At 49.4% G+C, this 27511-nt stretch overlaps 2 protein-coding genes across 3 annotated transcripts; both read right to left on the bottom strand.

Moving 5' to 3' along the window:
- Window positions 1–15702: 15702 nt before the first annotated feature.
- Window positions 15703–22441, bottom strand: LOC140591709 (uncharacterized). 2 transcript variants are annotated; one of them, XM_072713182.1, is made up of 10 exons: window positions 22230–22441; window positions 21093–21216; window positions 20875–21012; window positions 20596–20741; window positions 19847–19983; window positions 19653–19746; window positions 19188–19517; window positions 18889–19075; window positions 18657–18798; window positions 15703–18526 (listed from the first exon to the last, which is right to left on the bottom strand). In XM_072713182.1, the coding sequence occupies exons 2-9, from the start codon at window positions 21172–21174 to the stop codon at window positions 18668–18670; spliced, it is 1245 nt and encodes a 414-aa protein (XP_072569283.1). In that variant the 5' UTR covers window positions 21175–21216; window positions 22230–22441; the 3' UTR covers window positions 15703–18526; window positions 18657–18667. The 2 variants fall into 2 exon arrangements, with proteins under 2 accessions (XP_072569283.1, XP_072569284.1); XM_072713183.1 differs by lacking the exon at window positions 20875–21012.
- Window positions 22442–24736: 2295 nt separating this feature from the next.
- Window positions 24737–27089, bottom strand: LOC140591828 (zinc finger protein basonuclin-2-like). The gene is given in 4 exon segments (XM_072713264.1): window positions 24737–24880; window positions 24999–26557; window positions 26560–26614; window positions 27084–27089. Coding segments are annotated over 4 exon segments (1764 nt in total).
- Window positions 27090–27511: the final 422 nt, after the last annotated feature.

The following is a 27511-nucleotide window of genomic DNA, read 5'->3' as shown; positions in this document are numbered from 1 at the left end:
TACCTGAGTTCTGCCGCTGACCGTGTCCATCCCTTTATGACCACAGCCTACCTGAGTGCGGCCGCTGACCGTGTCCATCCCTTTATGACCGCAGCCTACCTGTGTGCTGCCGCTGACCGTGTCCATCCCTTTATGACCGCAGCCTACCTGAGTGCTGCCGCTGACCGTGTCCATCCCATTATGACCGCAGCCTACCTGAGTGCTGCCGCTGACCGTGTCCATCCCTTTATGACCGCAGCCTACCTGAGTGCTGCCGCTAACCGTGTCCATCCCTTTATGACCGCAGCCTACCTGAGTGCTGCTGCTGACCGTATCCATCTCTTTATGACCACAGTCTACCTGAGTGCTGCCGCTGACCGTGTCCATCTCTTTATGACCACAGTCTACCTGGCTGCTGCCGCTGACCGTGTCCATCCCTTTATGACCACAGCCTACCTGAGTGCTGCTGCTGACCGTGTCCATCACATTATGACCGCAGCCTACCTGAGTTCTGCCGCTGACCGTGTCCATCCCTTTATGACCACAGTCTACCTGAGTGCTGCCGCTGACCGTGTCCATCCCTTTATGACCGCAGTCTACCTGAGTGCTGCCGCTGACCGTGTCAATCTCTTTATGACCACAGTCTACCTGAGTGCTGCCGCTGACCGTGTCAATCTCTTTATGACCACAGTCTACCTGGCTGCTGCCGCTGACCGTGTCCATCCCTTTATGACCGCAGCCTACCTGAGTGCTGCCGCTGACCGTATCCATCTCTTTATGACCACAGCCTGCCTGAGTTCTGCCGCTGACCGTGTCCATCCCTTTATGACCACAGCCTGCCTGAGTTCTGCCGCTGACCGTGTCCATCCCTTTATGACCGCAGCCTACCTGAGTGCTGCCACTGACCGTGTCCATCCCTTTATGACCGCAGCCTACATGAGTGCTGCCGCTGACCGTGTCCATCCCTTTATGACCGCAGTCTACCTGAGTGCTGCCGCTGACCGTGTCAATCTCTTTATGACCATAGTCTACCTGGCTGCTGCCGCTGACCGTGTCCATCCCTTTATGACCGCAGCCTACCTGAGTGCTGCCGCTGACCGTGTCCATCCCTTTATGACCGCAGCCTACCTGTGTGCTGCCGCTGACCGTGTCCATCCCTTTATGACCGCAGCCTACCTGAGTGCTGCCGCTAACCGTGTCCATCCCTTTATGACCGCAGCCTACCTGAGTGCTGCTGCTGACCGTATCCATCTCTTTATGACCACAGTCTACCTGAGTGCTGCCGCTGACCGTGTCCATCCCTTTATGACCGCAGTCTACCTGAGTGCTGCCGCTGACCGTGTCCATCCCTTTATGACCACAGCCTGCCTGAGTTCTGCTGCTGACCATGTCCATCCCTTTATGACCACAGCCTACATGAGTGCTGCCGCTGACCGTGTCCATCCCTTTATGACCAGTCTACCTTAGTGCTGCCGCTGACCGTGTCCATCCATTTATGACCGCAGCCTACCTGAGTTCTGCTGCTGACCGTGTCCATCCCTTTATGACCACAGCCTACCTGAGTGCGGCCGCTGACCGTGTCCATCCCTTTATGACCCCAGTGTACCTGAGTTCTGCCGCTGACCGTGTCCATCCCTTTATGACCACAGCCTACCTGAGTGCGGCCGCTGACCGTGTCCATCCCTTTATGACCGCAGCCTACCTGTGTGCTGCCGCTGACCGTGTCCATCCCTTTATGACCGCAGCCTACCTGAGTGCTGCCGCTGACCGTGTCCATCCCATTATGACCGCAGCCTACCTGAGTGCTGCCGCTGACCGTATCCATCTCTTTATGACCACAGCCTGCCTGAGTTCTGCCGCTGACCGTGTCCATCCCTTTATGACCACAGCCTGCCTGAGTTCTGCCGCTGACCGTGTCCATCCCTTTATGACCGCAGCCTACCTGAGTGCTGCCACTGACCGTGTCCATCCCTTTATGACCGCAGCCTGCATGAGTGCTGCCGCTGACCGTGTCCATCCCTTTATGACCGCAGTCTACCTGAGTGCTGCCGCTGACCGTGTCAATCTCTTTATGACCATAGTCTACCTGGCTGCTGCCGCTGACCGTGTCCATCCCTTTATGACCGCAGCCTACCTGAGTGCTGCCGCTGACCGTGTCCATCCCTTTATGACCGCAGCCTACCTGTGTGCTGCCGCTGACCGTGTCCATCCCTTTATGACCGCAGCCTACCTGAGTGCTGCCGCTGACCGTGTCCATCCCTTTATGACCGCAGCCTACCTGAGTGCTGCTGCTGACCGTATCCATCTCTTTATGACCACAGTCTACCTGAGTGCTGCCGCTGACCGTGTCCATCCCTTTATGACCGCAGTCTACCTGAGTGCTGCCGCTAACCGTGTCCATCCCTTTATGACCGCAGCCTACCTGAGTGCTGCTGCTGACCGTATCCATCTCTTTATGACCACAGTCTACCTGAGTGCTGCCGCTGACCGTGTCCATCCCTTTATGACCGCAGTCTACCTGAGTGCTGCCGCTGACCGTGTCCATCCCTTTATGACCACAGCCTGCCTGAGTTCTGCCGCTGACCGTGTCCATCCCTTTATGACCGCAGCCTACCTGAGTGCTGCCGCTGACCGTGTCCATCCCTTTATGACCGCAGCCTACCTGAGTGCTCCCGCTGACCGTGTCCATCCCTTTATGACCGCAGCCTACCTGAGTGCTGCCACTGACCGTGTCCATCCCTTTATGACCGCAGCCTACCTGAGTGCTGCCGCTGACCGTGTCCATCCCTTTATGACCGCAGTCTACCTGAGTGCTGCCGCTGACCGTGTCAATCTCTTTATGACCACAGTCTACCTGAGTGCTGCCGCTGACCGTGTCAATCTCTTTATGACCACAGTCTACCTGGCTGCTGCCGCTGACCGTGTCCATCCCTTTATGACAGCAGCCTACCTGAGTGCTGCTGCTGACCGTATCCATCTCTTTATGACCGCAGTCTACCTGAGTGCTGCCGCTGACCGTGTCAATCTCTTTATGACCACAGTCTACCTGGCTGCTGCCGCTGACCGTGTCCATCCCTTTATGACCACAGCCTACCTGAGTGCTGCTGCTGACCGTGTCCATCACATTATGACCGCAGCCTACCTGAGTTCTGCCGCTGACCGTGTCCATCCCTTTATGACCGCAGCCTACCTGAGTGCTGCCGCTGACCGTGTCCATCCCTTTATGACAGCAGCCTATCTGAGTGCTGCTGCTGACCGTATCCATCTCTTTATGACCACAGTCTACCTGAGTGCTGCCGCTGACCGTGTCAATCTCTTTATGACCACAGTCTACCTGGCTGCTGCCGCTGACCGTGTCCATCCCTTTATGACCACAGCCTACCTGAGTGCTGCTGCTGACCGTGTCCATCACATTATGACCGCAGCCTACCTGAGTTCTGCCGCTGACCGTGTCCATCCCTTTATGACCACAGTCTACCTGAGTGCTGCCGCTGACCGTGTCCATCCCTTTATGACCGCAGTCTACCTGAGTGCTGCCGCTGACCGTGTCAATCTCTTTATGACCACAGTCTACCTGAGTGCTGCCGCTGACCGTGTCAATCTCTTTATGACCACAGTCTACCTGGCTGCTGCCGCTGACCGTGTCCATCCCTTTATGACCGCAGCCTACCTGAGTGCTGCCGCTGACCGTATCCATCTCTTTATGACCACAGCCTGCCTGAGTTCTGCCGCTGACCGTGTCCATCCCTTTATGACCACAGCCTGCCTGAGTTCTGCCGCTGACCGTGTCCATCCCTTTATGACCGCAGCCTACCTGAGTGCTGCCACTGACCGTGTCCATCCCTTTATGACCGCAGCCTACATGAGTGCTGCCGCTGACCGTGTCCATCCCTTTATGACCGCAGTCTACCTGAGTGCTGCCGCTGACCGTGTCAATCTCTTTATGACCATAGTCTACCTGGCTGCTGCCGCTGACCGTGTCCATCCCTTTATGACCGCAGCCTACCTGAGTGCTGCCGCTGACCGTGTCCATCCCTTTATGACCGCAGCCTACCTGTGTGCTGCCGCTGACCGTGTCCATCCCTTTATGACCGCAGCCTACCTGAGTGCTGCCGCTAACCGTGTCCATCCCTTTATGACCGCAGCCTACCTGAGTGCTGCTGCTGACCGTATCCATCTCTTTATGACCACAGTCTACCTGAGTGCTGCCGCTGACCGTGTCCATCCCTTTATGACCGCAGTCTACCTGAGTGCTGCCGCTGACCGTGTCCATCCCTTTATGACCACAGCCTGCCTGAGTTCTGCCGCTGACCGTGTCCATCCCTTTATGACCGCAGCCTACCTGAGTGCTGCCGCTGACCGTGTCCATCCCTTTATGACCGCAGCCTACCTGAGTGCTCCCGCTGACCGTGTCCATCCCTTTATGACCGCAGCCTACCTGAGTGCTGCCGCTGACCGTGTCCATCCCTTTATGACCGCAGCCTACCTGAGTGCTCCCGCTGACCGTGTCCATCCCTTTATGACCGCAGCCTAGCTGAGTGCTGCCGCTGACCGTGTCCATCCCTTTATGACCGCAGCCTACCTGAGTGCTGCCGCTGACCGTGTCCATCCCTTTATGACCGCAGTCTACCTGAGTGCTGCCGCTGACCGTGTCAATCTCTTTATGACCACAGTCTACCTGAGTGCTGCCGCTGACCGTGTCAATCTCTTTATGACCACAGTCTACCTGGCTGCTGCCGCTGACCGTGTCCATCCCTTTATGACAGCAGCCTACCTGAGTGCTGCTGCTGACCGTATCCATCTCTTTATGACCGCAGTCTACCTGAGTGCTGCCGCTGACCGTGTCAATCTCTTTATGACCACAGTCTACCTGGCTGCTGCCGCTGACCGTGTCCATCCCTTTATGACCACAGCCTACCTGAGTGCTGCTGCTGACCGTGTCCATCACATTATGACCGCAGCCTACCTGAGTTCTGCCGCTGACCGTGTCCATCCCTTTATGACCGCAGCCTACCTGAGTGCTGCCGCTGACCGTGTCCATCCCTTTATGACAGCAGCCTATCTGAGTGCTGCTGCTGACCGTATCCATCTCTTTATGACCACAGTCTACCTGAGTGCTGCCGCTGACCGTGTCAATCTCTTTATGACCACAGTCTACCTGGCTGCTGCCGCTGACCGTGTCCATCCCTTTATGACCACAGCCTACCTGAGTGCTGCTGCTGACCGTGTCCATCACATTATGACCGCAGCCTACCTGAGTTCTGCCGCTGACCGTGTCCATCCCTTTATGACCACAGTCTACCTGAGTGCTGCCGCTGACCGTGTCCATCCCTTTATGACCGCAGTCTACCTGAGTGCTGCCGCTGACCGTGTCAATCTCTTTATGACCACAGTCTACCTGAGTGCTGCCGCTGACCGTGTCAATCTCTTTATGACCACAGTCTACCTGGCTGCTGCCGCTGACCGTGTCCATCCCTTTATGACCGCAGCCTACCTGAGTGCTGCCGCTGACCGTATCCATCTCTTTATGACCACAGCCTGCCTGAGTTCTGCCGCTGACCGTGTCCATCCCTTTATGACCACAGCCTGCCTGAGTTCTGCCGCTGACCGTGTCCATCCCTTTATGACCGCAGCCTACCTGAGTGCTGCCACTGACCGTGTCCATCCCTTTATGACCGCAGCCTACATGAGTGCTGCCGCTGACCGTGTCCATCCCTTTATGACCGCAGTCTACCTGAGTGCTGCCGCTGACCGTGTCAATCTCTTTATGACCATAGTCTACCTGGCTGCTGCCGCTGACCGTGTCCATCCCTTTATGACCGCAGCCTACCTGAGTGCTGCCGCTGACCGTGTCCATCCCTTTATGACCGCAGCCTACCTGTGTGCTGCCGCTGACCGTGTCCATCCCTTTATGACCGCAGCCTACCTGAGTGCTGCCGCTAACCGTGTCCATCCCTTTATGACCGCAGCCTACCTGAGTGCTGCTGCTGACCGTATCCATCTCTTTATGACCACAGTCTACCTGAGTGCTGCCGCTGACCGTGTCCATCCCTTTATGACCGCAGTCTACCTGAGTGCTGCCGCTGACCGTGTCCATCCCTTTATGACCACAGCCTGCCTGAGTTCTGCTGCTGACCATGTCCATCCCTTTATGACCACAGCCTACATGAGTGCTGCCGCTGACCGTGTCCATCCCTTTATGACCAGTCTACCTTAGTGCTGCCGCTGACCGTGTCCATCCATTTATGACCGCAGCCTACCTGAGTTCTGCTGCTGACCGTGTCCATCCCTTTATGACCACAGCCTACCTGAGTGCGGCCGCTGACCATGTCCATCCCTTTATGACCCCAGTGTACCTGAGTTCTGCCGCTGACCGTGTCCATCCCTTTATGACCACAGCCTACCTGAGTGCGGCCGCTGACCGTGTCCATCCCTTTATGACCGCAGCCTACCTGTGTGCTGCCGCTGACCGTGTCCATCCCTTTATGACCGCAGCCTACCTGAGTGCTGCCGCTGACCGTGTCCATCCCATTATGACCGCAGCCTACCTGAGTGCTGCCGCTGACCGTGTCCATCCCTTTATGACCGCAGCCTACCTGAGTGCTGCCGCTAACCGTGTCCATCCCTTTATGACCGCAGCCTACCTGAGTGCTGCTGCTGACCGTATCCATCTCTTTATGACCACAGTCTACCTGAGTGCTGCCGCTGACCGTGTCCATCTCTTTATGACCACAGTCTACCTGGCTGCTGCCGCTGACCGTGTCCATCCCTTTATGACCACAGCCTACCTGAGTGCTGCTGCTGACCGTGTCCATCACATTATGACCGCAGCCTACCTGAGTTCTGCCGCTGACCGTGTCCATCCCTTTATGACCACAGTCTACCTGAGTGCTGCCGCTGACCGTGTCCATCCCTTTATGACCGCAGTCTACCTGAGTGCTGCCGCTGACCGTGTCAATCTCTTTATGACCACAGTCTACCTGAGTGCTGCCGCTGACCGTGTCAATCTCTTTATGACCACAGTCTACCTGGCTGCTGCCGCTGACCGTGTCCATCCCTTTATGACCGCAGCCTACCTGAGTGCTGCCGCTGACCGTATCCATCTCTTTATGACCACAGCCTGCCTGAGTTCTGCCGCTGACCGTGTCCATCCCTTTATGACCACAGCCTGCCTGAGTTCTGCCGCTGACCGTGTCCATCCCTTTATGACCGCAGCCTACCTGAGTGCTGCCACTGACCGTGTCCATCCCTTTATGACCGCAGCCTACATGAGTGCTGCCGCTGACCGTGTCCATCCCTTTATGACCGCAGTCTACCTGAGTGCTGCCGCTGACCGTGTCAATCTCTTTATGACCATAGTCTACCTGGCTGCTGCCGCTGACCGTGTCCATCCCTTTATGACCGCAGCCTACCTGAGTGCTGCCGCTGACCGTGTCCATCCCTTTATGACCGCAGCCTACCTGTGTGCTGCCGCTGACCGTGTCCATCCCTTTATGACCGCAGCCTACCTGAGTGCTGCCGCTAACCGTGTCCATCCCTTTATGACCACAGCCTACCTGAGTGCTGCTGCTGACCGTATCCATCTCTTTATGACCACAGTCTACCTGAGTGCTGCCGCTGACCGTGTCCATCCCTTTATGACCGCAGTCTACCTGAGTGCTGCCGCTGACCGTGTCCATCCCTTTATGACCACAGCCTGCCTGAGTTCTGCTGCTGACCATGTCCATCCCTTTATGACCACAGCCTACATGAGTGCTGCCGCTGACCGTGTCCATCCCTTTATGACCAGTCTACCTTAGTGCTGCCGCTGACCGTGTCCATCCATTTATGACCGCAGCCTACCTGAGTTCTGCTGCTGACCGTGTCCATCCCTTTATGACCACAGCCTACCTGAGTGCGGCCGCTGACCGTGTCCATCCCTTTATGACCCCAGTGTACCTGAGTTCTGCCGCTGACCGTGTCCATCCCTTTATGACCACAGCCTACCTGAGTGCGGCCGCTGACCGTGTCCATCCCTTTATGACCGCAGCCTACCTGTGTGCTGCCGCTGACCGTGTCCATCCCTTTATGACCGCAGCCTACCTGAGTGCTGCCGCTGACCGTGTCCATCCCATTATGACCGCAGCCTACCTGAGTGCTGCCGCTGACCGTATCCATCTCTTTATGACCACAGCCTGCCTGAGTTCTGCCGCTGACCGTGTCCATCCCTTTATGACCACAGCCTGCCTGAGTTCTGCCGCTGACCGTGTCCATCCCTTTATGACCGCAGCCTACCTGAGTGCTGCCACTGACCGTGTCCATCCCTTTATGACCGCAGCCTGCATGAGTGCTGCCGCTGACCGTGTCCATCCCTTTATGACCGCAGTCTACCTGAGTGCTGCCGCTGACCGTGTCAATCTCTTTATGACCATAGTCTACCTGGCTGCTGCCGCTGACCGTGTCCATCCCTTTATGACCGCAGCCTACCTGAGTGCTGCCGCTGACCGTGTCCATCCCTTTATGACCGCAGCCTACCTGTGTGCTGCCGCTGACCGTGTCCATCCCTTTATGACCGCAGCCTACCTGAGTGCTGCCGCTGACCGTGTCCATCCCTTTATGACCGCAGCCTACCTGAGTGCTGCTGCTGACCGTATCCATCTCTTTATGACCACAGTCTACCTGAGTGCTGCCGCTGACCGTGTCCATCCCTTTATGACCGCAGTCTACCTGAGTGCTGCCGCTAACCGTGTCCATCCCTTTATGACCGCAGCCTACCTGAGTGCTGCTGCTGACCGTATCCATCTCTTTATGACCACAGTCTACCTGAGTGCTGCCGCTGACCGTGTCCATCCCTTTATGACCGCAGTCTACCTGAGTGCTGCCGCTGACCGTGTCCATCCCTTTATGACCACAGCCTGCCTGAGTTCTGCCGCTGACCGTGTCCATCCCTTTATGACCGCAGCCTACCTGAGTGCTGCCGCTGACCGTGTCCATCCCTTTATGACCGCAGCCTACCTGAGTGCTCCCGCTGACCGTGTCCATCCCTTTATGACCGCAGCCTACCTGAGTGCTGCCACTGACCGTGTCCATCCCTTTATGACCGCAGCCTACCTGAGTGCTGCCGCTGACCGTGTCCATCCCTTTATGACCGCAGTCTACCTGAGTGCTGCCGCTGACCGTGTCAATCTCTTTATGACCACAGTCTACCTGAGTGCTGCCGCTGACCGTGTCAATCTCTTTATGACCACAGTCTACCTGGCTGCTGCCGCTGACCGTGTCCATCCCTTTATGACAGCAGCCTACCTGAGTGCTGCTGCTGACCGTATCCATCTCTTTATGACCGCAGTCTACCTGAGTGCTGCCGCTGACCGTGTCAATCTCTTTATGACCACAGTCTACCTGGCTGCTGCCGCTGACCGTGTCCATCCCTTTATGACCACAGCCTACCTGAGTGCTGCTGCTGACCGTGTCCATCACATTATGACCGCAGCCTACCTGAGTTCTGCCGCTGACCGTGTCCATCCCTTTATGACCGCAGCCTACCTGAGTGCTGCCGCTGACCGTGTCCATCCCTTTATGACAGCAGCCTATCTGAGTGCTGCTGCTGACCGTATCCATCTCTTTATGACCACAGTCTACCTGAGTGCTGCCGCTGACCGTGTCAATCTCTTTATGACCACAGTCTACCTGGCTGCTGCCGCTGACCGTGTCCATCCCTTTATGACCACAGCCTACCTGAGTGCTGCTGCTGACCGTGTCCATCACATTATGACCGCAGCCTACCTGAGTTCTGCCGCTGACCGTGTCCATCCCTTTATGACCACAGTCTACCTGAGTGCTGCCGCTGACCGTGTCCATCCCTTTATGACCGCAGTCTACCTGAGTGCTGCCGCTGACCGTGTCAATCTCTTTATGACCACAGTCTACCTGAGTGCTGCCGCTGACCGTGTCAATCTCTTTATGACCACAGTCTACCTGGCTGCTGCCGCTGACCGTGTCCATCCCTTTATGACCGCAGCCTACCTGAGTGCTGCCGCTGACCGTATCCATCTCTTTATGACCACAGCCTGCCTGAGTTCTGCCGCTGACCGTGTCCATCCCTTTATGACCACAGCCTGCCTGAGTTCTGCCGCTGACCGTGTCCATCCCTTTATGACCGCAGCCTACCTGAGTGCTGCCACTGACCGTGTCCATCCCTTTATGACCGCAGCCTACATGAGTGCTGCCGCTGACCGTGTCCATCCCTTTATGACCGCAGTCTACCTGAGTGCTGCCGCTGACCGTGTCAATCTCTTTATGACCATAGTCTACCTGGCTGCTGCCGCTGACCGTGTCCATCCCTTTATGACCGCAGCCTACCTGAGTGCTGCCGCTGACCGTGTCCATCCCTTTATGACCGCAGCCTACCTGTGTGCTGCCGCTGACCGTGTCCATCCCTTTATGACCGCAGCCTACCTGAGTGCTGCCGCTAACCGTGTCCATCCCTTTATGACCGCAGCCTACCTGAGTGCTGCTGCTGACCGTATCCATCTCTTTATGACCACAGTCTACCTGAGTGCTGCCGCTGACCGTGTCCATCCCTTTATGACCGCAGTCTACCTGAGTGCTGCCGCTGACCGTGTCCATCCCTTTATGACCACAGCCTGCCTGAGTTCTGCCGCTGACCGTGTCCATCCCTTTATGACCGCAGCCTACCTGAGTGCTGCCGCTGACCGTGTCCATCCCTTTATGACCGCAGCCTACCTGAGTGCTCCCGCTGACCGTGTCCATCCCTTTATGACCGCAGCCTACCTGAGTGCTGCCACTGACCGTGTCCATCCCTTTATGACCGCAGCCTACCTGAGTGCTGCCGCTGACCGTGTCCATCCCTTTATGACCGCAGCCTACCTGAGTGCTGCCGCTGACCGTGTCAATCTCTTTATGACCACAGTCTACCTGGCTGCTGCCGCTGACCGTGTCCATCCCTTTATGACAGCAGCCTACCTGAGTGCTGCTGCTGACCGTATCCATCTCTTTATGACCGCAGTCTACCTGAGTGCTGCCGCTGACCGTGTCAATCTCTTTATGACCACAGTCTACCTGGCTGCTGCCGCTGACCGTGTCCATCCCTTTATGACCACAGCCTACCTGAGTGCTGCTGCTGACCGTGTCCATCACATTATGACCGCAGCCTACCTGAGTTCTGCCGCTGACCGTGTCCATCCCTTTATGACCGCAGCCTACCTGAGTGCTGCCGCTGACCGTGTCCATCCCTTTATGACAGCAGCCTATCTGAGTGCTGCTGCTGACCGTATCCATCTCTTTATGACCACAGTCTACCTGAGTGCTGCCGCTGACCGTGTCAATCTCTTTATGACCACAGTCTACCTGGCTGCTGCCGCTGACCGTGTCCATCCCTTTATGACCACAGCCTACCTGAGTGCTGCTGCTGACCGTGTCCATCACATTATGACCGCAGCCTACCTGAGTTCTGCCGCTGACCGTGTCCATCCCTTTATGACCACAGTCTACCTGAGTGCTGCCGCTGACCGTGTCCATCCCTTTATGACCGCAGTCTACCTGAGTGCTGCCGCTGACCGTGTCAATCTCTTTATGACCACAGTCTACCTGAGTGCTGCCGCTGACCGTGTCAATCTCTTTATGACCACAGTCTACCTGGCTGCTGCCGCTGACCGTGTCCATCCCTTTATGACCGCAGCCTACCTGAGTGCTGCCGCTGACCGTGTCCATCCTTTTATGAGCGCAGCCTACCTGTGTGCTGCCGCTGACCGTGTCCAACCCTTTATGACAGCAGCCTACCTGAGTGCTGCTGCTGACCGTATCCATCTCTTTATGACCGCAGCCTACCTGTGTGCTGCCGCTGACCGTGTCCATCCCTTTATGACCAGTCTACCTTAGTGCTGCCGCTGACCGTGACCATCCCTTTATGACCAGTCTACCTGAGTGCTGCCGCTGACCGTGTCCATCCCTTTATGACCACAGCCTACCTGAGTGCTGCTGCTGACCGTGTCCATCCCATTATGACCACAGTCTGCCTGAGTTCTGCTGCTGACCATGTCCATCTCTTTATGACCACAGTCTACCTGAGTGCTGCCGCTGACCGTGTCCATCCCTTTATGACCAGTCTACCTGAGTGCTGCCGCTGACTGTGTCCATCCCTTTATGACCAGTCTACCTGTGTTCTGCTGCTGACCGTGTCCATCCCTTTATGACCAGTCTACCTGAGTGCTGCTGCTGACCGTGACCATCCCTTTATGACCGCAGTCTACCTGAGTGCTGCTGCTGACCGTGACCATCCCTTTATGACCAGTCTACCTGTGTTCTGCTGCTGACCGTGTCCATCCCTTTATGACCAGTCTACCTGAGTGCTGCTGCTGACCGTGTCCATCCCTTTATGACCAGTCTACCTGAGTGCTGCTGCTGACCGTGTCCATCCCTTTATGACCAGTCTACCTTAGTGCTGCCGCTGACCATGTCCATCTCTTTATGACCACACCTGAGTGCTTGTCAAGTTGTCCCTTTTCCTTTTGTGCAATTTCCCCAACTTGAAAGGAATAACAACATCCACTTGGAGGTATAACTGGATTCCACTCGACAGACTAAGCAAACCCACTATTTCTTTTATCCTTATTTTCCTTTTATTTGGATCTCAGCAAGGTAACCAATGTTGCCACCAGATAACGTAGTCAGGTAGAAAACCTTTAAGCAAAAAAGAAAAGAAATAGACCCCAAACTATTACATACATGTTAAGTCGCGGGCAGTGGAGGAGCCCCTTAAGGCCACACATGACCGATTACAACAAGAGTTTGCTGGGAACAATCCAGTCCTCTATCTGACTCAGGCTGATGAGTCCAATCACTGAGGTTTCACTACAGTTCATTTGCTAGTAGGCGTGAATAGTACAGGTGAGGGATGGGTTTGTTTGGCCCAGGTAATGATCACATGGGCTGCTGATAGAGCATGGGAGGCTGAGGACCCTGACCGCTACGGGGCGCGGGTGCAAGAACTGACTGTAACTGCTCTGCAGTGTCGACGAAGCCCTGATAACTGTACTTATTCTGCTTCCTCAGGAAGACCCTGCCTGAGGATGGCTTGGCTGTCATCCCTGTGAATGAGACTGTGTGTTTCCGTCTGTTTAATTCGGCCCAGTCGCTATCCCCTTCCTCCCCACCTCTGCACTGTAGGGCTTATGTCAACTTCTCTGTCCTTGGTGATGTCTTGCTAGTGGCACCACCACGTTCTGCTTTTATCTGTGGCCACACAGACTCTCTTAAGGGTTACATTGTTTTGTCTCTTTCGGCGGCGGAGGTTGATTGGTATTGTTATCTGGCTTATCTTGTTCCTCCTATTCGCGTAGTGCCCAAGGAGCAGATATCTTTGGCTGTGCGTGCATATTCGCGCAGCAAGCGGTCGCTAAGTTGGACTGAACAATGGTTTGGGGTGTTTATTCCATCCCATGGAGTGTCAGACCTTCAGACTGAGGTGGCTGCCCTGCAGACTGCAGTGGAGAAACTGGCCAATCAGACACTTGATACTGTAAAGGCCGTTCAGGGTGAATTATCCGCGGTTAAGCAGGTGGCTCTGCAAAACCGTATGGCATTGCATATTCTATTGGCTGAGAAAGGCGGTGTTTGTGCTATAGTGGGGAGAGAATGTTGCACGTACATCCCTGATTCCTCTGAGGTTGTGCAAGATCTGGAGGACGTGGTGCACAAACGGATGTCTGCGATACATAAGGAGCATGGCCTGTTTGAGTACAGCTGGGACAATTGGTTCTCCTCACTGATTCCGGGTTTATCCGGGGTGTTTAAACCTTTAGTTTTTAGTATATTGATTTTGCTTGTAGTGTTGCTACTAATGACTCGTGGTCCATCCAACCGCTGCCAGCGCCCATCGCCCCACTGCGCTTTTGTCCGCAGTATTACTTTGCTGTGAACTCTGATTCTGTGTGAACAGCGTGGATTTTGCGTGTTCAAAAGGGGGGAGTGTGGAAGTAAAATTGGACATTAGTAGGCCCGGGAGGGGAGGCATATTGGGTCTGTTATGTTTTATGCCTTAGGCAAGAAGAGATTGTTTTGAATACTGTGTGAAGCTCGGACCTTGGAGAGGCAGACAGTGGAGCAAAGGGGGGGAGAAACCACTTGCAGGAAGAGACTCGAAGCCGCCCCAACTGCTGCACAAAAAGTTATAGCTTAATAAAGTAGTTGTTGTTACGCAATTTATGGCATAAGTAATCATGTTAATCATACTAATCATATGTTAACCAAGTATTTTCAGTGATTCAGGGACAATACGTCAATGTGTTATCAGAGAGGTTGATTTATACCACACTTTAATTAAAGTAAGTGAATTAAAGTTTAAGTAGAATCACTGTTGGTGTCCTCAATCCTTTAAATAAATATCTGACAGGGAGTCTTTTCAGTGTCAGCTCTGTGGTTAGCATGATCATGTCACTGCCTCCTGGAACTGGCCTGATTTGTGAATACCTCCTGTGATTGGTGTGCTCAGGTGACTGCCTGTTGTGATTGGCATGATCATGTGACTGCCTCCTGTGATCATATGACTGCCTCCTGTGAATGGCATGATTGCACAACTGCCTCCTGTGTTTGGCGCGATCATGTGACTCCCTGTTGTGATTGGCATGATCATGTAACTGCCTCCTGTGATCATATGACTGCCTCCTGTGAATGGCATGATTGCACAACTGCCTCCTGTGTTTGGCGCCATCATGTGACTCCCTGTTGTGATTGGCATGATCATGTAACTGCCTCCTGTGATCATATGACTGCCTCCTTTGAATGGAATGATTGCACAACTGCCTCCTGTGTTTGGTGCGATCATATGACTGCTTCCAATGACCATGTGACTGCCTCCAGAGAGTGGTGTGATCATGTGACTGGCTCGATTGTGTAACTGCCTCCTTTGGTATGATCACATTACTGCCTCCTATGACTGACATGATCATGTGACTGCCTCCTATGATTGCCATGATCACTGCCCCTGGCTTTTGTAAGAATCGTTTTATTTCATAAGACAGGAGTATTATATGTGGGGGGGGCTGGGCTTCATTTCCACTTTGCACAGCTGCACTCATAACAGCGGGGACGCCACTGCAGCAGCCTCATGCGGCACCTACACCTTCATACGCAGCAAGCAGGTGGCCATGATAATGACTGGCATCAAGTTACTGCTGCAGTCCGACACCAAAATTCATACAGATACAACATACACTCACCTAAAGGATTATTAGGAACACCATACTAATACGGTGTTTGACCCCCTTTCGCCTTCAGAACTGCCTTAATTCTACGTGGCATTGATTCAACAAGGTGCTGAAAGCATTCTTTAGAAATGTTGGCCCATATTGATAGGATAGCATCTTGCAGTTGATGGAGATTTGTGGGATGCACATCCAGGGCACAAAGCTCCCGTTCCACACAGCAAATTTCCATTATCAGAATTAACACTATTAGAGTTAAATCTAACACTTTCCAAGTGTACATATGGGAACCACCACAAAAGTGTTGATTTAACACTTTCCAAAGTGCTGTCCTATATAACACCCATAAAGTATAACATTTTTACACTGCTTAAGGTGCTGCTTTAGTCCTCCTTAGTGTTACTAGTTAACTGAAGTTAAGATCATATATGTATAATATATATATATATATATATATATATATATATATGTTAGTGCTATAAACACAGATACATTGAACTAATGACTTAATAAACACAATAAATTGTAACAAAAGCCCTTTATTCAGACTTTCACAAAATTATCAGTGCAACAAATCCATATCATCCACATCTGCATGTATACCTGGACTTAAAAAATACAACAGTCAGTGACGATATAAAAAAAGTTGTCACTGCCATATGCCATTTGAAAGTCAAAAGGTTAAAAATGCCTCAATTCTACCTGTTTGACTATAGAGAGCTGCAGGTCTTGTTCAGTTATACAATATGCATGAAGGTGCTCAGTAAATGTTGCTTCCATCTTTGACACAACAAAATATACATCACTTCTCAAAAGTATATGAACAACTTTACAGAACACTGGCATCTCATCTACTACATCAGTGCAAACAATAAGACCAGTGCGAAACTCAGTGCCAACACATTTGACCCAATTTGTTTGACTTATTTCAGTGGACATATCCAACTGAAAATACTCTGAAATCAATGGACCGTTTTCTGTCTCATTCAGCGTTTGTGTTTTAACCGGTCCAGATTCAATGCCTTTGATAGCCAATGATTCCCAGTGATAAGCAATGGCTACTTGGTGTTTTCGTGCAAGGGACTTTGTCAGATTCTTGAAGTTTTTTACACTGGATTTAAAAAATTTATGCTTGGCTTCATATCTCATAGTCCATGCGTGAACCAAAGGACCAATCTGGCGAATACATTCTGGGTAATGAATCATGAAGTGGTGTTTTGGAATGAGATTATTTTGAGGGTATAGCTTTGTGAATAAAGAATGGTGCTCTGCTATAAGATGCTTTAAATAGACAGTCATTCCATCTGTAATTGCAGGAGAAAACACAATATTAATTATGTTTGACAGGAGTAACAACAAATGCCAGTGTCTGTTTCCTTCTGGGACAACATCACCAAATATGAGTGGAATGTTCTTAATAAGGCACATTGTTTGACTGGCACTGAGTCCCACACTATTGCCATGAAGAGTTATCTTAGTTGGTCTGTTTTTTTTGTCCAAATAGCCATAGTTGAATGCATAAACACGTAAAAGAATGTTTTCCATTGAAATGAAGTTTTGGCCCAAATACTCAAAAAGCAGTTTGATTTGATATTGTCCCACCCCCTCCAAGATATCATGCATAATGTTAAAAAACGAAATTATCTGCCACATTGAAATAAGTCAAACTATTGAGAATGCTGCTTCGTTTGATTCCATAGCATGAACCTTCTCCAGCATTCTGATTAAGGATGCTATAATGCTGTTCATTTGTTTCTTGGGTCCGCAAAATAACACGTGGATCATCCGAACTAAACACTGTCTGAGCAGTGACTTTGTCTGTAAGACACCTTCTGCAGTAATAGCTAGCACTGAATGATTCCACATAGCCAAGAATACCATTTAACCCCAAATTGTCTCCTGTAATCTGTGAAATAGTGCCATAAATAGGTTGCTCAGAGAATGACACTTTCATTCCATCGCTTTCCAACATTTTTATATCTTTAATAAAGGGGCTTAATATTGCGTCGATCGTATACTTTTTCACATCTTGTGAGTGAAACAAGGAAATGAGATGAATATTCATCAAAGAAGAATTCAGGTTTGGTGGGAGGTTTCTGAGTGTAAAATATAAACATCCAAGTTTATGAATCCCTAGTTTAGATCCCAAAGGATTTCCCATTTCAAAATCATCATAATAAAGTTGAATTTGCAGCGCATTCTTATATCGAGAATATAGTGGGTGCTTTTTGTAGTAGTTTCCATCACAAAAATCATGGTAGCAATCTCTCTCACTGGATGACACAATGTGATTGCAAACATCCTCATTCTTAAAAATGAACTCTAAAGTCTTCATTAGTGGTATATAAATGAAAGTGTCATTGACTGGTACCTGTTCATACATTCCAGAAACTCTGTCTTTTCTTGAATCATATCTCACACCTAAATTAATTTCAATGGGTTCCACAACGCCCCACTTCTCACCAAAGTATTTCCTCCACTTAGAATCTGTATTTAGGTCACAGAAAGGATTATAAAGATTTCCAAAAACATCTTCTACAGCCTTTCTGCTGGGACTTTCAGAGGGGACCACCTGCAATACCTGGTTTTTAATAGATGTGTGAACATCATTAACTAATTCTTCCATGCTTTCCACTACAGACAAAATTACACTGTTGGCAACCCCACTACCCTGTAGTTTGGCAAATACGGAAGCACACATTTCCTTAGCTGGCTGTTGATATGTTTTAAGCTGGAGCACCTCGTTTCCTGCATTTAAAGCCAAGCTATCAGACTGCTGGGGGCTGTTATTATTGTCTAAGGTGGCATCAACAGAATCCCTATCACCTAATGTGGCACAGACAGTGCCTGGTTTATGAACAACTTTCAAGTGCTTCCTGAAACCAGCAAAACTTTTGAACTGTAAAAAACAACCATCCTGAGCACATACCAAATTAAACTTCTTCCCAGGATACAGACCATGCAACAGCTTAAGATGTCGAACCAAAGTGCCAGGCATATCATGCAATGAATGGCAAATGTAACATTTATACATTGTTCATAAATTTTGCTCTCAATTCTTTAACTTTTGGGCTCTCTTTTGTAACACCGACATCAATATTGTACACAGTTGTCTGGAGGAAAGTGTACAAACTGCTGAGCGACTCATCATATTTTACACCAAAAACAAAATGAACCTTGAAAAGTTCATCAAAGGCCGCCAATGTGGTCCTTCCCTCACAAGGTACAAGCTTCTTGTCCACAACGATGTAGAAGTTGCTAATTGCCCGTTTGTTGGTTCCTGAAGCAAGCAGATATGGCTGACGAGGTCCTTCCATCCTCAGGTGTTCATCCAAACTTCTGCAGGACTGTAGGTAAAAGTAAGAAACTAATCAATCTGTTGATCTAGACTTGTCTAAAAAGACAGGCACTGTAAATTAGTGATGTTTCCACCAATAAAAGCCATATATGAAAGCTTAGGGAAGATATGCCACATACTTTGTGAAACATCACCACATGGTCCACAGCTTGGCATGCACTGATCCTCTGCATTTTCTTCCTCCCATGAGATGGGGGTGGTGCAACAAGATGGGGGAGATGTGCAACAAGAGAAGGAGTGATGCCATGTCACTATCCCACTCTAAGAAATAGGATAAAAAACAGACAATTCTTAGCTTGCAAGCTCATAATGAACTTCAATGTTTAAAATTAATTCAGCTACTTCAAGTACCTGCAGAATAATCGACTGTTTGCTCTCCTTGCTGGTCCTTGGCTGATCTCAGTAGCCGTTGTATGAGGGGGGTGCATGTAAGGGTCTCTGCTTCTTTAATCACCTTTGCCTTGAATGAAGTATGCCATTTCTCCAGGAGTCTGACTGCTATTTCATCACCAAAGAGAAGACTGAAGTCTTGAAGTATCTGAGATACAAATCAAGTAAATTTGATTGTACAAACAAATTCACTAAACATCAACATTCAAGGCTACATTACACAAGACATACCAACAATTTAGCTTTAACATTTAACTTACCAATCCCTGTGTATCTAACAGCCGAGGGAACACTGAGAGTACTGTACCAGATGTCTCAGGATTATGGACAAGCCGCTGCCTATATTCAAACGTCTCGCGCATTTTCAGCAATATAGTCTCTCTGTCACTGATGTGGTTCATTAATGCTATTGCCTCCTGGAAGGACTCTTCTGACGACTGAAGGTGGTGGATGTTCCTATCAAGAGTGGCGCCTCCAGTTGTTTCAACTGGTGGTTGAGATGACTTCACAGGAAGCTTTGTCTTTCGCTGAATGGTTTTTATGCGCCACGCCAAGAAGCCAGATCCACTTTGACTGTCATAGAAATGCTCCTGACAGAGAAAAGTCTGCCTGAATATCAAAATTGCCAAAAAGTAGCTAAACCCTATAGAAATATTAACTCTAAGATTTTAATACAGCTGTTGAGCAGAAATAAAACATGGATAAAGCAACAAACTTTAACTTACATATCCTTTTTTTGAAAAAGGATCTTTAAGTGCTGGAAACAAAGTGATTATTCCAAGAGCATATTTTTCCTTTGTAATTCGCTGTGGAATCCTCCTAAGAAAAAAATATCTAAATTATATACTCCACTTACATATTAGACCATGCATGATAATACATAAGCACAGATAATACATGATAATACATAAGCACGTACCCTTCTGATTCTGTCATTTGTGCAGCAAGGATGTTCACCATTTGCCTTCTTGAGCTGTCACAAATTGTTCCTGTCTCCTCATATTCTGTAAGCACTGCTATCCCTCCAGGTTTTGAGAGGAGAATCTTGTACACCATCTAAACATAAGTAAAAGACGAGTTATAGACCAAAAACTAGGTTATGGTGCCTTAGATATTAACAAAATTACTATCACATTAGATTTGCAACAGTACCAATACCATATCATCATCAGTACTGGCTTTGCCTGTTTTAAGCTATCCATGCTGTCCTGACAGTGTGTCTAAAATGCAAAGCCAAGAACAAGTTTGTCATATCTTGATGTTTAACAAAGAGTATGCCATTTTTGTTGTAAAACTAAAAATAAACAAAAAAAGCATGCATTACATTTAATCAAAATACTTGGGTCAGACGATCTGTTTTAACTTTTTAAAATGAAAAACTTTCTAACCAACAGTTTACTCACGGTTTATAATTTCTCTCAATTTATGGTAAATGTACTTAATGTACTGTACAAATGTACTCTAAAGCTCTGCAAAAAGAACATATTGCTATGCACTATGTCAGATAACTTGAAAAATAGTGATAATGACATTTTTAATTGTTTTATTCTAAAAAATTCTCCTACATTTATCATTGGTATCAAAATGGTAAAGTATTTCCTTAAGTATTGTGATGGCTCTAGTACAGACAAAGTGCATCAATCTGATAGGTGCAAAACATGATCTTACGTCTTTGGCTGCTGAACACTGCAACACCTCCTCCTCTCTTCTTACCCGTTTCTGTGGGTTACAACTTTCACTGTCACTCTCTCTGCTTGAGGAGGACAAGGACGTTGTGTCTGTCAAGGTGGTTGAGGAATTGCTAGTGGAAATACCTGAATACATAAACGCACGTTTAGCTGAATTGCCTAATACAGTAGAGCATATGTGACCTCTGTTCACACAACTATTTAAATAAATACACAACTAATTTTACAAACCTGTGCAACACAAAGATAAATTGGTTACCATCACTGTCATCCAAGATGACAAAGCATATGTCCTTTGACGTCAGAAGATCAGCAAATACATCTTCATCAACTTCTGTCCCAGTGTCATCAGTAACTTTTACCACTTTGTTAGATGGTATAGTGAATTTTACTTTGACTAAAAAAGAAAATGATTACATATTTAAGTATTATTTACTTCACATTTACATTTCAAAATTACTTTGCAAAAAAAAATACCTTCTGTGATAAAGTCCTCAAAGGAAGCTTTGGGGATTTTGATGTATTTTCTGATCGTCTGGTATTGCACTTTTACAATCATTATAAGCTGTAAAGGCAAAACAACTGCCGTGGACACTGCTCCCTAGAAAAAAGAATCACAGTATACAACACAAAATATTAACTTCGTAGCTCCTGTTTCAAGTGAATGTATACACTCTCATGACCTGCCTTCGGTCAGATGTGCCATATTGCGTTTACTGTACATAGCATCTGACGGACCGAATATGCCCTATGATATAATGATTGCTAGTGTTTTGGCAAAAGAAAACGCAGAATAGCGACAGCTGCTTTTTGACGCTTTAAACATGGTTGAATGCATGATTACTGGTCAACACACAAAACTACAATCTGGAAACTACGATATGGGCTGCAGGTTGGCCTTGAACAGAGGGAAAAGAACGTCAGCCAGGCACCACTACAAAACGCAAATAAAATGCATAGGTCGCTCAGAGTGATTTCATTTATCCTAGACTCAAACGCCCGCGTGGACAGGACCTTTAGCCATATTGTGAATCAGGCGCTAGGAGCAATTCAAGCGTGGCCAAAAATGGCCCATGTCATTAAAGCCAAGCTAAAATATGTACCTTAATCTTAAACGTAATATCTACCTTAATGTTAAAAGTAACTGTATGCACCAGTAAAAAGGTAAAACCTTCGTAATTTAAATAGTAAATTCCCTTACTTTTAAACGTTTTAAGCTATGCAAGTGAACGCTGCGGAGAAAACCCGCCAATCAAGAAAAAAACTTACTGTATAAGGCAAATTGCAGAGGCTAAACAGATATCGCACAACAGTATAGATAACGGGAATCTAACCGTAGTTTGGAAAAAAAAAACAACTGAAACACTGTAAAATCGCATAGTCTACTAAAATATTCGAGTCTATTAACATTGCCTCATGTGCCAGAGACGAACAGGCTAACCGCTTACTCGGCTACGTTTTCTAATATATTAGTTGGTAAAAAAAAAAAAAAAAGCAAAAACCCGTCAACCATATGTATTTTGATAGCCTATATGAGTATAATAAACATACTGTATATGACGAAATGGCAAGCTAAATACCAAAAGATGAACTATTTAAGTAAGTAATACTCACCAATTTCGCTACGCTTCGCTTCACGACATATGAACTTGGCGCCTTCAAACTGAAAAGCCGAGTAAGCGGGAAAAATTCCCGGATGTAGAGACTGACGACGTAGTGTGTCAGAAACCGGGATCACCGGAATAGAACGCCGTGTTTAACAGTGTAGTAACACTATGTGACGTTAGTGCAGCCACATTTAACTCTGAAACCTGAACACTTTAACTCTAAAAGCTCTAACACCATGATTTCAACACTTTTGAATTTGCTGTGCACCACATCCCAAAGATGCTATATTGGGTTGAGATCTGGTGACTGTGGGGGCCATTTTAGTACAGTGAACTCATTGTCATGTTCAAGAAACCAATTTGAAATGATTCGAGCTTTGTGACATGGTGCGTTATCCTGCTGGAAGTAGCCATCAGAGGATGGGTACATGGTGGTCATAAAGGGATGGACATGGTCAGAAACAATGCTCAGGTAGGCCGTGGCATTTAAACGATGCCCAATTGGCACTAAGGGGCCTAAAGTGTGCCAAGAAAACATCCCCCACATCATTACACCACCACCACCAGCCTGCACAGTGGTAACAAGGCATGATGGATTCTCATTCTGTTTACGCCAAATTCTGACTCTACCATTTGAATGTCTCAACAGAAATTGAGACTCATCAGACCAGGCAACATTTTTCCAGTCTTCAACTGTCCAATTTTGGTGAGCTCGTGCAAATTGTAGCCTCTTTTTCCTATTTGTAGTGGAGATGAGTGGTACCCGGTGGGGTCTTCTGCTGTTGTAGCCCATCCGCCTCAAGGTTGTGCGTGTTGTGGCTTCACAAATGCTTTGCTGCATACCTCGGTTGTAACGAGTGGTTATTTCAGCCAAAGTTGCTCTTCTATCAGCTTGAATCAGTCGGCCCATTCTCCTCTGACCTCTAGCATCAACAAGGCATTTTCGCCCACAGGACTGCCGCATACTGGATGTTTTTCCCTTTGCACACCATTCTTTGTAAACCCTAGAAATGGTTGTGCGTGAAAATCCCAGTAACTGAGCAGATTGTGAAATACTAAGGTAAGGTAGCCTGGGCTAAATGTAAGTTGATGAAAATAAGGTCAATTTAGCTCAGACTACCTTAAATCTGGCAAGTTATCCGGCTAAGCAAGTAATCCTGCTTTGTGAAACAGACCGCAGGAGATTGTCTTGACCAGGACCACACCCCTAAATGCATTGAAGCAACTGCCATGTGATTGGTTGATTAGATAACTGCATTAATGAGAAATTGAACAGGTGTTCCTAATAATCCTTTAGGTGAGTGTATATCCAAATGCTGAATGATCTGGTGAAGTTTGTCTCCAGTGGCTACCTATACTTATGCACCACTAGTGACGGTACAGCACATCAGAACACTAAGTGAGGACCCAAAGTGACTTGTGGCCAGATTTTCTGGAGAGCAAACTTAAAACTCGTGTCTTACGCTTGTGTCCCCAGCCTGAAATATGAAAACACTTCATTTGTTTTTCGTCACAGTTAAGTTCAAATACATGCTTGATTTATGCAGTCTTCAGAAAGCACCTGGATCACCTTAAATGAAGCATTAAAATGTAAATAATATAGAGATACAGAAATCTTGTCAACTTCTGGAAGGAACATTAATGAAGTAACAACTAAGCTTGGATATCACACTCTGGATGATACCTCAGAGATCACTCCCTGGGAACACCTCAGAGATCTTTCTCTGAACAATACCTTGAACAGCACTTGGGCTGCTCTTATGAGAGCTAAAAGCAGAGATTAATATTACTCTGCTTATCTGCTATTGCGCTAAGACTCAATGGTTGTTTCAAATGGAAAGCAGAAAATCATGTCATCAGCATTTTCTTAAAACACCTTAGAGGCAGGTGACCTCAAGACACACAAAATATTACACCCTCACCCAGTCTGCCCTTGTAGACTTGAAAAGTGCAAGACTGGGTCAACATACAAATGTGGCAACACAAAGAACAAATCCTATGTTCAGAAGCCAAAAGCATGCAGGCCTTCTCTGCATTGGTACATTTATAAAAGAATTTGAGCTTTTTTTTTAAGTCTGAAGTGTGCATCAAAGTGAAAATAAAGAAATCAAATGAGCTAGAGGCTACATTTTCCTTCAGTCTGAGAGCTGGAGGTGCCATGAAATGAAACCAGCATGGGCACTGACACCCTCAGTACATTTTTTACATAAAGAACCCTCTGGGATGTTATTTACAGATGAGGCTGTCATGCTCTGTTAATGGGTCATTTAAAAGCTATTATTACACTAATAATACACCGAGAAGGCTCTCTTCTTATTACTACCATTTCTGCGAGCAACAGTCACAAAAGAAGTGTCCGAACAGTTTCTTTGGAGATGGACGAGGGTTTCCATGGAAGTGACAGGACGTGTTGGGGCCACAGGGATGCAGCAGCAGCAGAGCTACCCATCCAAGCGTGTCTAGAGACTTCCACAAGTACAGTGTGAAAGTAGGAGGCCTGGGGGTGGGGGGCAGTCATTTGGCCACATGCTGGCGCAGGCTGGGGTTCTGCTCTGCTGGTTGCAGCTCCGCGTCGAGGAGAATGTGAGGCTGCAGCCCGGAACCTTGCGGCGCTGCATCTGGTGCAGATGTACCGTCTTGAAGCGAGTGCCCTTGCAGCTGTATGGTTTGTGGCACAGCATGCACAGGACAGCACTCGGGTCGACCCCCTGGCCCGGCAGCTCTGGGAACCCCTCCCTGGCACCACCCCTCACCCAGTCTGCCCTGTTTGAGCCACCCTCCCCTTCGCTGGCCCCCTCCACCTCTTGCTGGTAGTCCGAGCTTCATCCTGCTCCAGCTGGAGAATGCTCCTCAGTGCCAGCCCAGGGCTCACCTCATCCCGGCTGGGAGATGCTTGGCTGCTGCCCCCACTGTGGTTGCTGTTGTTGTAAAGGTGGGAATGTGGATGGTGGCATCCCTGGGTGCTAGTCATTCCATTCAGGACCCTGACCCCTTCCTCATCCTCCTCCTCCTCCTCTTTGTCGTCGAACACATCAGCCACGCTGATGACCTCCTTCTCAATTTTCACTGGCATGCTGGATTTGCGGGGCTTCTTCTTGGGTGTGGGGTCAACAAAATGTTCCTGGATGCCAGTACCAGGCAGCTTGTGGCTGACAAGCCCTGCCTCGGCCACTAGAGGATTGCGGGAGCCAGAGGCCGAGGCCTGCTGCTCCATGAGAGACATGTTGTTAGAGGCCGGAGGGAGTATGGAGCTGGTGGGCAGGGAGACCGATGAACTGACAAGATCCCCAGGGGACAACAGCGCACAATAGAATGGGGGTATCGGTTGTACTGGCTGGACTGATTTCAAGGATGGGAAGATCAGAGAACTTTGCAGGGGAGACTGCAGCATGGGCTCGAGCGGTGGGGTAGTGAAGCCAAGAGGTGGCCGTCCCAGGCTGGTCAGAGTCAAACTGCTTTTGGTGCTGGAGATGACAGATGTGCCAGAGCCAACGCTGGAGCGGATGAGGTCCTTGTCACGGTTGTTCCTCAGCATGGGCATGTGTAGTCGGGGGTTAGGGTTGGCGCTGTGCCGGTTGAGGCTGCGCAGGGAGCTGAACACCATGTTGCAGCCCTCGATAGTGCAGCGGTGCTTGATCTTCAGGTGCACAGCATTGTAGTGGATCCTCTGGGTGCCCTTGTCATAGAAGGTCTTGCCGCATGCGTTGCAGCACACTCGGCCCTTGCGTGAGATAGAACCCATGCGCCGCATGCGATGCATCTTGGAGGAGAAGGACGAGGTAACGATGCTCTTGGCTTGCTCACTCTTAACAAATGCATGTTGCTCACTCAGTCCAGCCAGCTGCTGCTGCTGCATTGGTGCTTGCTGCTGTTGAGGCTGCTGGGAGGTGGGGGTCGGGGAGATGGTTGTTACGCTAGCAGGCTCAGGCTTAGGCTCGATCGCCACGGTGACACCGGTGCCCCCCAGGCCTGGGCTTTGCCCATAGCGGAACGGTGAGAGAGACACCTCCGACTCACTGCTCTCGTTGGGGTCACTCAGGTTTGGCAGACTGGACTCCCGTGGCCTGTGACCTGGCTGCTCCAGCATGAGCCCATTTTGGGGCAGACCCAGCATGGGGGCAGACACTGGGTTGATGTACTGGAAAGGAAGCAGGAAGGCCAGGCTGTTGGGGATGTTCTGAAAGTGGTGTATAGTGGAGAGACTGCTGTTCTCGAGGTGCGTCAGCAGGCTGGGGCTACGAGAGCAGTTGTTGCTCTCGATGAAAGTCCTGATGTCAGAGTCAGTCTTTGATGAGGGCACTGCGATGGCCTGGCCTTCTTTCTCCTAGATGGACAGATCTCCTCCTCCCGGGACATGATAGTCCAGTGGTCCAGAACCTTGCCTGCAGCATCCTGAAGGCCATATCAAGGGGAACAAAGGACACCACAATAAGTCATTGATTCTGCATAATTGGCACAGCTGATTAAAGGTAAATAGCTGCCTGCCTGCAATGTCCAGGCCTCCTGGAGCAAAGACCTCGTAGATCTTAACAGAGCGACACCGCACACACCCTCCTTCTCCTAGCTTCCCTTTCAGTCTTCTTCTCCTGTGTCACCATGCAGGAAGTCATTACATTCATGGATAGAGAACAGGAACGTTTTCAATCTTGTCAACCGTAAAAACAACCTAGGGCTTTGGGGCACTGCTATTAGTCAGTCCCTGTGATACACCTCAAAGTCTATTGTTTCTCAGCTGATCCATAGAAATGCCTCACAGAAATACAAATACAATGACTGCCACAACAGAGGAGGAAGACTGACCTCTAACCGGTGTGTTATGGTTTTGCAACGGTCCTGTTACACTTCTGTGATAGTTACCTACCTGCATTATGCTACCCTAGCTGAACCTCACCCCCGTATTGGTCCACACTCAAGCCCCAGCCACCTGTGGAAGCATTTCTCAGGTTGCAGAAGCTTTAAGTAATGCCTGGTAATTGCAATACTTACATTCGGCCAGGAGATGGCAGCAAGAAAATAGAACAATAATTTCCCCACGGTTATTATAATTCACAAGGTAAATTTATTGTGTATGTCTGTGTATGTGTGTGTTTTACTGCACTTTGGGGACAATTTTATCAAATGCGACCTATGCAAACACACACACACACACAGTGCCCAGTTACAGCACAGACACAGAGTCCCCGGTTAGAGCTCACACACACTCAGGGCACTGTTACAGTGCACACACACACACACACACACACAGCGCCTACTTACGGCACGCACACACACACACACACACACAGCGCC

Source organism: Paramormyrops kingsleyae, chromosome 6, assembly GCF_048594095.1.
Source record: "Paramormyrops kingsleyae isolate MSU_618 chromosome 6, PKINGS_0.4, whole genome shotgun sequence".
Classification (NCBI taxonomy): domain Eukaryota; kingdom Metazoa; phylum Chordata; class Actinopteri; order Osteoglossiformes; family Mormyridae; genus Paramormyrops; species Paramormyrops kingsleyae.
This window is presented reverse-complemented; position numbering and strand designations above follow the sequence as displayed.